Source organism: Clarias gariepinus, chromosome 9, assembly GCF_024256425.1.
Source record: "Clarias gariepinus isolate MV-2021 ecotype Netherlands chromosome 9, CGAR_prim_01v2, whole genome shotgun sequence".
NCBI lineage: Eukaryota > Metazoa > Chordata > Actinopteri > Siluriformes > Clariidae > Clarias > Clarias gariepinus.
In genome coordinates this window covers 2938454-2953458 of record NC_071108.1, presented here as the reverse complement: position 1 = coordinate 2953458, position 15005 = coordinate 2938454, and the positions used below count along the sequence as shown (strand labels likewise).

The 15005-nt window shown below is 39.7% G+C and overlaps 2 protein-coding genes across 3 annotated transcripts in view; one reads left to right on the top strand and one right to left on the bottom strand.

Moving 5' to 3' along the window:
- Positions 1 to 1641, top strand: part of colgalt2b (collagen beta(1-O)galactosyltransferase 2b) — a 31820-nt gene extending 30179 nt beyond the window's left edge. For both annotated transcript variants that reach the window (XM_053503256.1, XM_053503257.1), the window contains exon 12: positions 645 to 1641. In XM_053503256.1, coding sequence (XP_053359231.1) covers positions 645 to 918 — 274 coding nt within the window. In that variant the 3' untranslated portion in view covers positions 919 to 1641. The remainder of the gene's footprint in view (positions 1 to 644) is intronic.
- A 2266-nt stretch (positions 1642 to 3907) lies between these two features.
- On the bottom strand, positions 3908 to 13176 carry LOC128530057 (uncharacterized). The gene is made up of 7 exons (XM_053503766.1): positions 13125 to 13176; positions 7240 to 7310; positions 6737 to 6847; positions 6391 to 6549; positions 4860 to 4934; positions 4288 to 4437; positions 3908 to 4009 (listed from the first exon to the last, which is right to left on the bottom strand). The coding sequence occupies exons 1-6, from the start codon at positions 13174 to 13176 to the stop codon at positions 4291 to 4293; spliced, it is 615 nt and encodes a 204-aa protein (XP_053359741.1). The 3' UTR covers positions 3908 to 4009; positions 4288 to 4290.
- Between the last annotated feature and the right edge of the window lie 1829 nt (positions 13177 to 15005).

Here is a 15005-nt window from a genome sequence, read left to right as displayed (position 1 = left end):
TGTTTTGTTTACACTGATGTGAAAAAATATATATATCTGAGTCGCATAAAATGCAGATCTGATGTTTAGGACTGACTTTACAGTACACGTACGGTACAAGTGAAAAAGGTACAGTATCACTGTACCTAAAAGTGATCAGATCATGCATGAAAAAGAAATTAGCATTGTATAGAAATTGAGTTTCTAACCTATCCATCTATCCATCTATCTATCTATCTATCTATCTATCTATCTATCTATCTATCTATCTATCTATCATTTAACATTTTGTAGAACATTAATCAAATATTTCCTTGGCATGGTATACCAGCATAGCAATACTCAAGGTCCATCCTAGCAATGGCTACATTCACATTATGGGCAAAATCTAATTCTTTTGCTCTTATGTGACTTAGATCTATCTGTTATTTAATTTTCCATTTCGTACCAGTGTGAACAGAATTTGTGTCACTTCCTTATGGCTTCTCAAATCTGACAAAGGTCAGATTTATTTTTTTTTTTACAAAAGTGACCCTAGTATGAATAGTCCAATCAGAATCCAATGAGTATGAGTGCAATGTGAACGTTGCCTTTGAAAAGTTCTCTAAAATCAGCTCGTCCATCTCAAAACCTCCTCTCTGTCTGTCTGTCTTTCTGTCCTTCAGCACGGCCTACATGTCCCACTTCGAGACGAGAGATTTACGAGCGTTCTCGGTCGAGCCGTTGCTGGTTTACCCGACGCACTACACAGGCGAGCCGGGTTACTTCAGCGACACCGAGACTTCCACCATCTGGGACGATGAAGCTGTCAGTACCGACTGGGACCGATCCCATGCTCAGAAAACCGCCCAGCAGGGCCGCATTCGTCCCGTCGCCCAGAACAGCGTGACTGGGGAAACGCCGCCCCCTGCTGCCCGTGCATCACGAGATGAACTGTGAGGGGACTCCATGTCTGTAAGGGTTTTCAGGTCACTGAATTGTGTACAATAATAAGTCAAGAACTAGACACTACAGTGATTTAAAGATGTTTTTACGACTCTATTAAGGTTCTTCATCAGCTCAGTAGACAGTTATAAAATTGCTAGCATACACTTATATCTCACATCATGAGAGGTTTAAGGGAAAGGAACCAAGATTCAGCATGGACAGACTTTTCTTTACCTTTGGACAGGATTCCTAGTTTCAGTAGATAGTTAACAGTAATAATTTCAGTATGCTACTTCTTGTTCATCGCTCGATCAAAGAAGAAGTAGGATAAGAAGCAGAAGCTCGTAGATGTGAGAAGTGTTTTAGACTCCAGTTCTGAAAGCCAAGCTTGCAGATTTGGTGCGGAAACTTCAGGACTGGAGCAGGACCATGCTGGCTTCATGAATAGATCAGGGACAGGTAGACTTTAAAGGCTGTAGACAATAAATCTGAAGCAGAAATCATTAGACCTTAATGATTGGAGGCATCATGATCACAGCAGACATTTTAGGTTTAGAGTTAAGTAGTTAGGCCTTAGGTTTAATGCATAAACTTGTCAGCCTTAAGCATGGAGTAGATGTTAGCAGGCTTTAGGACTAAAGCAGTAGTTGGTAGACTGGTAGAAACTACAGTGTAGACCCAGGACAGGAGAAGAACTTACGGATTTCAGGACTAGAGAAGAAACCTGAATGGCTTAGAATCTTGTAGACTTTAAAGAATAGAGCAAGAGTTTACCCCTCAAGAGGGGTCTGTGAAGCCTTAGAGACCATGTCTGTTGGTGCAGAAGCTTGGAAAAGTTTGTATAAACCCCCAGGAAACCCTGTGTATCTTAAAACTCTAATAATTATCTATTGATAGGTAAATTTGGTGGGTTTGGAGTTAATATTAATAAGGGCCATCTGAACATTTAGACTCTAAAGACTGGAATCCAATCCAATCCAATAATCCCCAATAATGAAAATCAGGTAAAGTTACCTTTCCAATTAAGACTTGATCCATTTCAGGACAAACTAGGAGACTTATTTTTTCATAAGCTCAAATATTTTTATCTCAGATGTTACTTATAAGGAAAAAGTTTGAACGCTAATACTCAGGGGAAGTTTCCCACTGCTGTGTATAACTGATGAAGAACCTCAGACGAGTCGTGAAATATCTTCAGGTTTGGAGCGAGAGACTTGCACACATACCACAACCTCACACAATCAACGGATTATCAAATCATTTCAAACGTTGTCCTTCAGCCCAAATATTCGCTGGTCGTTCAGCCAATAGCATTGCAGCAGGCTGAGATGCTCAGACATGATTGGCTAACTCTGGAGAAGCAGAAGAAGAGGGGCACAAAGGCTTAAGCTCACTTTATTTATTTCCACAGATGGTTTTACTTGATTTGTCTCTCTGTCTGTCTCTACAGATTTGTCCCTGGAGGATGTTATGAGACAGACAGACAGACAGACAGACAGACAGTTTCACATACATGACTCACACATAGTTTAGCAGCATCAACAAGGATGATCACAAATCATTTGATCTTTCTTTTTTTTATTTTATTTAACTGATGTGTAAAAGGGTGCGAGTGTGAAATAAAAAAGAGAATATCCGTGTCTCTTTGTGTGTACGTTTTTATAGCTTGGTATTAGCGCAGTCTTGGAACTTCTCAGTCTCAGAACAGGTGTTTTGCCCACCTGATGGCGCTGTAACCAAATAAAATTACCTGTAACCTGGCTAACCCTGCGCTCTGACCCTAGCTTCCTAACTGGGATATGCGGAAGTAATTTCACTGTGTAAATAATTAGATTTTTAATTGTTAAAAACACTATAAAAAATGTAACTTAATGTAAACCAACTGAAGAGTAAATAATATTTACTGTTTAATTTTTAATTCTGCATACATGTTTAATACTGTATATACAATACTTTCACAAATATCTCATATACTGTACATATAGAATGGGAAAATGATATACGAGGGGTTTTCAAATCAAACCGGTGTTTGTCAGAGAAACATCCCCATAAAATGTCTGTGCTCATCCCTGACTGCAATTTATTTAGTTTACTGTAATAAAACACTCACTCTCACCCTATGCCTATGCCGCTTTATCCTGTATTCAGGGTCGCAGGGACCTGGAGCCTATCCCAAGAGGCTTAGGGCACAAGGTGGGGTACTCCCTGGACAGGGTGCCAATCCATCGCAGGGCACACACACACATACACATTACGAGCAATTTTGGGAACGCCAATTAGCCTAATCTGTATATCTTCGGACTGTGGAAGGAAACCGGAGTACCCGGAGGAAACCCACAGAGCACGGGGAGAACATGCAAACTCCATGCACACAGACAATTATTATGAAAAATTTTACATTTTTTGTTTTAACTTAAGTTTATTGTATTTGTTGTTAAAGGATGCAAATAAAAGTAGTGCAAGTAAATAAAAAAAGATTATAGAATTAATTTAATGTACTGAGGATTTGCTAACCGGTACTGGTGCCAAGTTGGAATTGGTTCTAATTTTAAACCACCGTGACTTAGAGAAGGCAAAGGTGAGAATCACAGCACCACATCCTCATCTGTCCTAAGACCTGCTGGTGTCCCGGGCCATGTCACGCTCAAGCCACAAGCCACAACCCAAACGCCAAACTCATGGAAATGCCCAGCCCTATTGTCCCTTAAAATCATGATCAGTTCATGTTTTTTACTTCACATGCATCTAAATTCTTTTTTTCCTCCTGTCCCTCATGACGCCAAAGATTAAGAAAGAAATTCAGTTCCATTCACGCCTTTTCCTGCTGTTCCTTTTGTTGTCACTCGGATTCAAAAGCTCAGTCATGTTCCTGTGAAAATACAGATTAAACATCGAAGGGATTAAATGTGAAATACATGAGGAAGCTCACGTATAAAGCTTGACTTTTATGTCTGAAATATCCAGAGGTACTGCATTACCTGGCTTACGGAAATCAAAGTTGGCCAGTGCGAATACTCCTGTTCCCTGTCCTGTGCTGATGGCGACGCCCTCCCCATGTTCGGGTTCGTGCCTGGCTGAAGTGAAGGAAGGTCAGCGGTGTCCTCTGTGATGGTAAGAAGACATAGAAGTGCGTTATGCGTCCAGTTGTCCTCTACGGATCCAAATAACAGTGAAAAGCGAACCCACACCGCAGCAGGACAGAGCAAGAAAGACGACGAAGAGCTTTAGTACAGCAGTCATGGCTAGGTTTGATTTCTGATTCTCTCAATAAAAAAAAAAAGACAAACTTCTTATCGCCTATAATATAACTTATAATATGTGACGATCTTGTCGAGTCTTGATGTTTGAAAGAATTGCTCAGAACATGATTTTCTCACTCACCTGCTAACTGTCCGCATCATCGTCCTGTTCCATTTTGTGAATTTGATCCTTTATCTCGGTTATCTCAGCCTCCAGCTGTGTGTTGGATTCCTTTATCCTCTTATATTTCTCCTTCAGGGTGTTGTTAGTCTCCTTTTCTTTTTCATACAGCTTTAACACAAGAGGATAACATTTTAAAAGTTATAGTGCTTTTAACGATTGGTCATTGTCACGAAGCAGGTTTAGAGAATCAAAAGACAATCAGGGATGAAATATGTGGGAAAATATGTCAAATCTAAATGATCAGATTGTCCCTGAAGAGCAAGTGAAAAAGTTTAATTCATATCCAACCGCTGGATCATTCAGATACGCGACTTTATTTGTTTGTCCACTTGGTTTTCTTCTGGTTCTGTAAAGCTGCTTTGCAACAGTAATCGTTGTTAAACGTGCTATATACAGTAAATAAAACGGAATTGTTTGTGATTAATTGGGGAAAGATTTTAGCATAGCACTGACTAACGAGGCTTTTCTCCACATAAGTAATGTTTGGAGCGACTTTTTGCCGAATGGTTTCAGAAAAACTTCAAGCTCACCTCTAAAGCTGTCTCCATGCCCAGTCTCATCATGGCCTCTCCACTGACGAGCGCTTCATAACTTTCTATTCTCTCCTAAATCAAAGATATTAAAAAACAATGCTTTGGAGAATGACATGTTTTTTTTTCTGATGCCAATTTTCATATACGCCCGAAAGTTAGAAGGAATAATCAGATGAAGTGTAATTTCCCTCTTTAACATGAAAATTAACTTAATCCCGGCAACAACAAAAAAAAAACAGCCGCCATCATGTCAGTGATTGTCGCCGTGCACCTCCAGGGTCCGGGTTCGATTCCCGGCCAGGCTTGATTCCCGTCTCTGTGTGCGTGGAGTTTGCATGTTCTCCTCGTGCTTGATGGGTTTCCTCTGGATTAAGCGGTACAGAAGATGAAGTGAGTGAGTGAGTGAGATCACACCTAAATCATCCATTTATCAGATCATCAAGAACTTCACGGAGAGAGGTTTAACTGTTGTGAAGAATGCTTCAGGACGCCCAAGAAAGTCCAGCAAGAATCAGGATTCAGCTGCATGACCACAAACACCAGTGCAGAGCTTGCTCAGGCAGGTGAAAGTGCATCTACACACACAGTGAGACGAAGACTTTTGAAAGATGACCTGGTGTTAAGAAGGGCAGCAAGGAAGCCACGTCTCTCCAGGAAAAACATCAAAGGTACAGGGATCGGACTGCTGAGGACTGGCTTAAAGTCATTTTCTCTGATTTATCCCCCTTGTCTTAAAGCTTGCCTGAAGATTAAAAGCTGAGTGTTACCATCAGTCCTGTGTCATGCCGACAGTAAAGCATCTTGACACCATTCATGTGTGAGGTCGCTTCTCAGCCAAGGGAGTGGACTTACAGTACTTACAATTTTCCCTAAGAACACAGCCGTGAATAAAGAACAGTACAAGAACATCCTCAGAGAGCAACTTCTAAGAACCATCCCAGGACAGTTTGGTGATGAACAATGCCTTTTCTAGCATGATGGAGCTCCTCGCCATAAGGCAAAGGTCATAACTAAGTGGCTCTGGGAACAAAACATGGAAATTCGGGAGACTCCCCAGACCTTTAATCCCATTGAGAACTTGTGGTCGATCCTCAAGAGGCGACAGACAAACTCCAAGCAGTGATGATGCAAGAATGGGCTGCGCCATCAGTCAGGGTGTGGACCAGGAGTTGATTGACAGCATGCCAGGAAGAACTGCAGAGGTCTTGAAAAGGAAGGGTGCAAATACTGAGTCTTTGTATAACCTTAATGAAGATGGGCAATACAATTCTTAGATACTTATGTAATGCTTGTAATTATACTTCAGTACACCATTTTTGTCATTCTCAAACCCTTTGACCTCAGCTGTAGGGTACAGTACAGGGATTCCCAAACGTTTGGACAAACGAACACAAACGCACACAGCTACTGTACCGTATGTCACACACACACACACACACACACACACACACACACTATGAGCTCGGATAAAGCGTGATTCTCTTCAATTAAACATTCAAATCGAGAAAACGGAGATTTTCTGACTCACCTTTTCCGCTTCTTCGTGCCTCATGCGGCACTCGTCGTTCTGAGCAGTCAGCTGATCGACTTTAGTCTGCAGCTCGTAAACCTGAGAGCTCAGGTACAAAAGGTCTTTAATGGCCACCAGTGCGTCGATTTCCCGATCCATAGTTTCATACAGAGCATTCTAGGAGAAACAAAAGCGCCTTGGCTTTATTAACTTCTACACACACACACACACACACATTGAGGCGTGGTTGTGGAGGCCGAAGAACAGTCGACGAAGGTTTAGGGACAAAATGCCTTAAAAGATTAAAGAAAGAAAGAAAGAAAGAAACAGTTCGCAATAGTAGTTATGATTTCATGAGGTGTACCTCTAGCATTTTATTTTGCTCTTGGAGGGGTTTGGTCAGCATGTCGTCGTCGGACAGCGAGGACGGCAGCTGGAGTCTGCTCTGCTCAGCCTGACCGCCTGCCTCAATGTACTACAACACAAGCATGGAGGAGACGTTGTTTAAACTCATTTAAATGGAAAAAAAGAGAATTTTGGATAAGGAAAGAAAGGGTGCGCGGCAGTGTTTCCAGTAGTACTCCGTGCAGTTCTTTATCTGCTACTTCTTTATCATCTTCAGGTTATCATCTTTATGCTAGGTTAACAAAGCTTTTTATTATTATAAGATGTTAAGATCTTATTATTTGTGTATTATTGTTAGATGGCGTAATAGTTAGCGCTGTCGCCTTGCACCTCCAGGTCCTGGGTTCGGATCCCACATCGGGGTCTGTTTGCATGGAGTTTGCATGTTCTCCCTGCGACCCTGTATACAAGATGAAGTGGAATAGACGATGAGCGAGTGAATCTGGGAACATTCAAGCCAACCTGAGCAGGTTCCTGGTCCTGGTCGTGAAGAGCACGGTCATCCAAAGGAGGCGCCGCAGAGGCTCTGGGATCTGGGGATAAATGAACCAAAAAAGATAATTATCTCATGAGCTGGCCATAATTAAAGCATTAATATGTGTCTGTGTGTGCATATAAAAATGTGAATAAGTACAGCATCACCACTGGCGTCCACGGTCCCTAGTTGGACTACAGAGATTCCTAGATGGATGGATGGATGGATATAAACGCATATACAGTGTATTCACAGTCCTTAAAGCCCTTAAAACCCAAGCGGCACGGATATGTGCCGGAAACTCAGCATCAGTCAGTGACAATATATATATATATATTAATAAAATCTTTTTAATTATATATTAAATTTATATATGTGCTTATATGGAAGCCTTGCTGGTGTGTGTTACCGGGGGAGGCTTCAGACTAGAAACAACAGAAAAAAGAACCATTAAAACACATAATCGTGTGTATCTGTGCTTTTTCTTTGCCGGTGTGACCCATTTTTAAACTAATAAACTAAAATTCAGTTCATCATATTACATCATTCAGTTCACTTTAAACTGCACCTGTCAGTGGTGCAGCATCAGTACCTCGGCCCAGCAATAAAGAACTGTAACCTTATGTCACTTTTAAAGACAAACTAAAAAGCTCGTTTCCACTAATATTATTTGCACTGTTCAACTTTGCACCATATCGAGCTTCTGTCATGTGCATCTGTCCCTTTCTTCAGGACAGTTAGTCAATTGTCTTACCACTGTCTTAGTCTTAGTTTGTGTTATTTAAGGGGTTTTTTTTGTACTTGGTGTTGTTTGTAAGGGGACTGAGAGTAACATCATTTCATTTCTCTATATGTACTGTATGCACTGTACACATAGCAGAATCGACAATAAAGTTAACTGTGAATTCTGAGACCTGTATATGTTTATTAAAAAAAGCATTAAAACAAAAAATGGCTAAAATATTTTGAGTTTGGGAAAATGTTGGATTAAAACCTATAAACCCAGTAACTCAGCTCAGGGCTGATACAGCACCTTAACCCTGGTGCATCCTGGGCACTAACTTCTGGGCAAAGTTCTCTTAACCTCTCTAACTTATACCTAAACTTTAGTTATTTACAGGATTGAAATGGGTGTGGCTTTACAAAGCGGCGGGGTTAATGATTAATAGCTTAATAATAAGATTTAAGAGAACATTACACCTGAATTAAAGGCTTCAGTGTTTAAGAGCAAGTATGAACTTACAACTGATATATATATATAGGGATAAGGAAAGAAAGCAAAAAGGAAAGAAAGAAAGAAAGAAAGAAAGAAAGAGAGAGACAAAAAAGTTGACAGAGATAAATAAAGAACTATAGAAAGAAAAAAGAAAGAAAAAAGAAAGTAAGGAAGAGAGAGAAAGAGAAAAAGAAAGAAAGAAAAAAGAAAGAAAGAAAGGAATGGAGTACAAAGGAAAGAAAACAATGCAATAAACAAGACAAAGAATGAACAAAAGAAAGAAAGAAAGAAAGAGACAGACAAAAAGGTGACAAAGAGATTAATAAAGAACTATAGAAAGAAAAAAGTAATAAAAAGAAAGTAAGGAAGAGAAAAAGAGAAAAAGAAAGTGAACAAAAGAAAGAAAGAAAGAAAGAAAGAAAGAAAGAAAGAAAGAGACAAACAAAAAGGTGACAAAGAGATAAATAAAGAACTATAGAAAAAAAGAAAAAAGAAAGGAAGAAAGAGAGAGAGAGAGAGAGAGAAAGAAAGAAAGAAAGAAAGAAAGAAGGAAAAAAGAAATGAAGGAATGAAGCACAAAAGAAAGGAAACAAGAGAAAGAACAAACGAAAGAAAGAAAGATAGAAAAAAGAAAGAAATTAAGAGAGAAGGAAAGAAAGAAAGAAAGAGACAGACAAAAAAGGTGACAAAGAGATTAATGAAGAACTATAGCAAGAAAAAAGAAAGTTAGGAAAAAAGAGAGAAAGAGAGAAAGAAAGAAAGAGAGAAAGAAAGGAATTAAGTAAACGAAAGAAAACAATGAAAAAAACTAAGAAAAAAGAAAAGAAAGAGACAGACAAAAAGGTGACAAAAAGATTAATAAAAAACTATAGAAAGAAAAAGAAAGAAAGAAAAAAGAATGTAAGAAATATAGATGTTTACCTATATTTAAACAGAAGATGTTTACCTGCGGGAGGAAGTGTGTGTGCGGTGTGTGCGGTGTGTGTCCGCTGCCGTCCATCAGAACAGTAGAAACAGTAATAAAGTCCCGCGGCGGCCGCGGCTGCAGCTCCGGCGGCGGACAGCAGAGGGCGCAGTGCTTCACTTCCCGTCAAACAGTCAAATAAATCCTTTAAAATCTCCATCTGATTCTGTCTGAGCAGTTAAACACTCCGTGTGTGTGTGTGTGTGTGTGTGAGAGAGAGAGAGAGAGAGAGTCTGAGTAAGTAAGTGTTTGTACATCGCGTGTCGGTGATTAATGTCTCATTTATGGTCATTTATTCTATGACGTAATGAAGATACCGTGTAACGCCCTGCAGTGTGTGTGTGTGTGTGTGTGTGTGTGATTAATACTGTACGGATTCTATACTATGTGTAAATGAAGTAAGAAACAACGTGTCAGAAACTCCTCCCTCTGGGTATTACACTTCGACAAGGCCACACACCTGTCAGAACACACTACCCGTTTGTCAAAAACTGCTACCTACATAATAGGTATAAAAAAAAATAAAAAATAAAAAAATATATATATATATATAAAATAAATTCTGATGAAGTAGGACAGACCGATACCTATATAATTTTACAATTTTGCTAAAAACAAATTCTATACCACTGGTGTTCTACTGTATCTAATTATGCTACCTTGTAAATCTACTATAACATTAAGTGGAGCATGCTTTGATAGCGTGCTATAAAAAATTTCTTGGAAATTTTATCAGTACCATATTCTGATTGAAGTGTTGAATTTTGAATATTGCTCCCAGCGGTGACATCATCACCAAAATAAATAAATTAAACAATTCCCAAACTGTCTTTGCAGGCGCTGAACCGTCTGGTAGCAAAAAATTATAAGTAATATAGATCGGCAGAACACTTTAAACACAAAGCATCGACTTTACTGTATACTGGCTGGTTCGGGTTTTAGGTCACTCAGTCAGTCACTCATCATCGATACCGCTTTGTCCAGTATACAGGGTCAAACGCAGGGGTACTGGAGCCCATCCCAGGACATTTAGGGCACGAGGCGGGTTTGGACTTTATATTTTTGAGGTCTTTGCTGTGCCTAAATATCACCAAATACCTTTTCTGTAACAATCTGACAGCTATTATTCTACTCCAAGCGCTCATGATGTAACGTCCAGTTTATAACCTTGAGTGTGAGTGTGTAAATTTATATACGTATAGTTAAGTTTAATGCATTATTAATGGAGCTGACAGGCTGTGTGCAGATTATTACCTGGTTCACTGCACGTAAAGTGTGAGGTAAGGATACACTGCCTGGCCAAAAAGGCACTATTTCAGAAGAGTTATTGGGTGATATCAAACAAAGAAAACAAGCACTAGTGAAACTTACTCTCAGAACTGTGTTCTGTTATTCTGTACAATCAAAAGTCCCGGTTTTATTTGAACAACCCTTGTAATGTACTTGTACTCCTCTACAGTGCCATCAAAGCTCATCCTACTGTGTCTAGGTTGGCTAAGAAGGTAAGAGTCACACACACACACACACACACACACACACACACATACTTCAAAAACTAATTAGATTCCCTTCCATTAATGTTCTTCTGATCGCAGATGTACGGCTCCACATGCCGAAGGAATTTTATATTCTGTCTCTCTGTTATATTCTGGCTTTAAATCAGTGCTGACTTTTATAAGGGATGGAACGAGAATGAGAGTGGTGTGTGTGTGTGTGTGTGTCTGCATCTCCAGTCATTAAGCATTTGGTACAAAAGAAAAAGAATAAAAAAAAGTAAAAAAAAAAAAAAACATTATTACAGAAAGGCTCGCTCCGATGAGGTCATAGTAAAAAAAAAGGGACATTTAAGAATATGTTTAATATGTTTATTAACTGGGGGGAATTTTCTCCTTGCTACCCAGCAGGGGGCAACAGTCCACTTCACTTCCACGTCCATGAACATGTTCACTCAACATCTAGAACAGTTCTCCTTTAATTTTTCAAGACATTGCACTAGACTGAGACACCAGACTGACAGCATGTTATTAGAAAAAGAAGAAAGTAGTAATGCAGTAATATGTTTATATCATTAATCCACACAGTGACATGGTCCTACAATGTTTATTTATTTTTTACTGCATATACAAAAACAACAACAGGACCCAAACTGGAGCCTTGAGGGTCTCCTACACTGTCCACTGACTGTAACTGTAATATTTATTTAACAATTAGTTTAATTGACTTGACTTTTTCATTTGTCTTATTTTCTAACATGCTTTTTTTATATCGAGTGCACTCAAATGACCCATTTGAACTGATCCACTGAACAATTCTTAGTCCCAGCTAAAAGATTCACTGAACCATTCGCTAAATCTCTAAAAATGGGAAGATGAGTATCTGTCCTGATCTGATTCGCTGAGCAGAAAACGAGGGACTTCAGTCAATCATGTCTATTAGAATTGATCGGTGAGTTTTTTTGGTCTTGACAGAGATTTGTTTGTCCACTTCACATTCAAACTACGATTGTCTAAACAAGAAAAGGACAAGGCTCAGGTATGACCAAAAAAACTCACAGATCGAAATGATTCATTTGTTTTTGCACTGTAGCGATTAGCACTCCAGGGTCGAGGGTTCGATTCCTGCCTAGGGTCAGTGTGTGTGTGGAGTTTGCTTGTTGCTTGTTCTCCCTGTACCTCGTGGGTTCTCCAGGTACTCCAAAGACATGCAGATTGTGTGTGTGTGTGTGTGTGTGTGTGCCCTGCGATGGACTGCCACGCCGTCCAGGATGTGGCCCACCTTGTGCCCAAAGTCTCATGGGATAGGCTCCAGACCCTCCATCTGGATGAAGCGGCATAGACGATGAATAAATGAATGTTCTGGTATTCACTTGAAAAAACTCTAAATCAAGAAAATAATTCTAATTATATTTATAATTATGACTCAAAAAATACCACACGTGTTTTTGTATTGTGTGTGCTTCTCCTAAGGTCCTGTTAGTGCCAATCTGTTCTGTCTGTGTGGTTTTTTTTGGGTGTTGAAAACTTTGCACAGTGAATAAAGACAAAAATAAATACTGTTACAGGCCCGCTGTTTTTTTTTATAAATATATATACAGTATAGTGCTCAGGACTGTGCAGTATAGAGTGACGTATCCTTTTTTTCAGCATAAAATAGTATATGATGAATATGATGATTTTATCAAATTTTAGCCAAATATACAAACATGACTGAGTAAAAAAAAAAAAAAGGGTCACAAAGACAAATAAATATCACAGACACACATGATCACGTGTTTTTTTATGGCTGTTTTTGAACAAACGACAAAACAACGAGCCGTACATTTAAAGCAATTTACAGACTCGGGTGCACGCCTTTCCAGGAGGAGGTGTAGCTTCAACTCTTTTTGCCTATCCTAGCTTTAAACTAGTCACATGACCGACTGGCTGTCTATAAACTGAGAACCGCCGCCTGTCACTCGGCGAAGGCGTGCACGTTTGTTATTCCCTGTGAAACGTGGCGTGTCAGAGTGGAGATGCTGGAGTTGAGTAGCACCGCGAGGGCTGCGGGAGGTGAAATAACACCCCTGCAAATGATCTGTCATGTTGCATAAGCACAACAGATGAGTCAGAGAGAGAGAGAGAGAGAGAGAGAGGGCTGTAATTTAGTGAGTGAGTCAGAAAAAATGTATTTCTAGTGCAGACGTCTCTCCTCACCTCCTCCTACATTAAAGCCTGGAGACTGCAGTGCGGTGCGGGAGAGCGGCATTACTCCTACTTTCTCACTTCTATCCCACAATGCCATCTGCAGTATGACTCAACGTTTGGAGTTGTAGTAGATAACAGGACATCGATTTCACCAGTCTGACATTAAATTAACATGCTTTTGTTCCAGTCCGAGCACAGAACTGATAAACGTGCAGGACGCTATCGATTCGCGTTCATCGATGCGTGTGCGCGAGTTAGTATCTCACTCAATGCACTCAAGGGTCGGATATGTTTCGCTTCCTCGTTCTTGGAGAATAGGAAAAGGTTTCGCACTTTTGTAACCTCTTTCATGACACGTTGCTACGAGCACGGCGCAAACTGGAATATAGTTGTCAATCAACAGCAAATAAAAGAAAAATGACTCATCTGTCACAAGTCAGGCTATTTTATATTTATAGATCACAGTTAAATATTTATCTTCCTAAAAGTGCCCAAGTTGCATCTTTCTGCTTTAGCATCAAGCTAAAGTGTTAGCATCAGTGAAATGACCTGTAGCGAGGGAGTCAGGTAGCTGTTTGAAATTCAGTTCGATTCAAAGCAAAATGGCCGATTTCGGTTTGTTTTTACAATCCGTTAACAGAAATAAAAGAAAAAAAAAAGAAAAACCTCCAACAAGCTACAACTAATAATCATCCAACCATTATTTGTCCCAGACTTCGGTTTCCACTACCCATTGCACCACACACGTCAGTCACGTGATGTTTACATTGTGCACGTGCATCTCGTACCGGTTGATCAGTTTGTCTATTTAAAGTCCACGTTTCAGTTCGGTCTCTCGTGTTTGTTGTGATATTGTTCTGTTGTTGTCAATAGTGGCAATGTGGCGTCTGTTCGGTTTGCAGATGCATTTTGATTTAGCATTAGCATGATCATTAGCATTAGCCTCTAGTTTGTAGTCGAGCCATAGCAGTTGTTCTTACAGTATATGTTTGTTTGGATGTTTATAATGTTAAAATTGCATTATATTACACGTACACTTGCATCCTGCCTCAACTCTAATAATGACATCGTTTCTTACATTAAAGGTTCCGAAAACCAGTCTCAGAAATAAATGAAATCGACATGTTATTAACATTTCAGCAGTTAGGAGCGGTTACGTGCAGTATTATAAAACCTGCCAAAATTTTGGCTCAGTTTTGCACTTTTGATTCACCACCTCGCTAAGATTCTCTGGGATGCGACCCGCAGTTGCTCTGGTCCCACCTACCTTAAGAACCGCACCGTAGAAGCGGTTTGTTCAAACCCAACAACCACTCAGATTTACACCTACATACAAGATGCATTCTTTGCAGGGGGTCTAGTCTAATATTCACACCTGGAAATCATGCACTGGAGACAATTGTGTCATCGCTGTAATCAATGATTATGTTGTTGGACTTTGTACTTTAAAGGAGCCGAGAAGAAAAACAAGTAAACAACCGAGCGCACATAAGAGCAAGATTATAGGATAAATGTGGAAGAAAACTAAAAAAGCAGAAATGAGAGATCTCTATAGTATTTAGTAGGCGCAAATAATACACTCCAATAACAATATACTGGAATGTAATGAATCACCATGGGAAAGTTAATTGTAATACGGAGAAAGAGAGAAAGAGAGACAGAGAAAGAGAGAGAGATCTGGCTGGAGTTTTTGTATTAAAATTCTCTCTGTGGAGCTGAATCAGATGTTTCCTAAAGCTCCATGAGGAAATATAAACTTGAATTATTGTCCCTGTTATCTCTTTATGACTGGACTATAATAGCGCTGAACTCTGTGTTCCACTGCTGCTCATAACACACTCTCATGGAGCGCTAACTTGCAGCACAAGAGGAGGAGTGTGTCATGCAATC

Excerpts from the sequence above, each read along its gene's own strand:
- LOC128530057 (XM_053503766.1), bottom strand. The coding sequence starts at position 13,176 with ATGCCGCTCTCCCGCACCGCACTGCAGTCTCCAGGCTTTAATGTAGGA. Across the intron at positions 7,311-13,124 it reads AGGCTTTAATGTAGGAGGAG|ATCCCAGAGCCTCTGCGGCG; the intron begins GTGAGGAGAGAC and ends ATTTATCCCCAG. Across the intron at positions 4,935-6,390 it reads GGCACGAAGAAGCGGAAAAG|GAGAGAATAGAAAGTTATGA; the intron begins GTGAGTCAGAAA and ends TCTTTGATTTAG.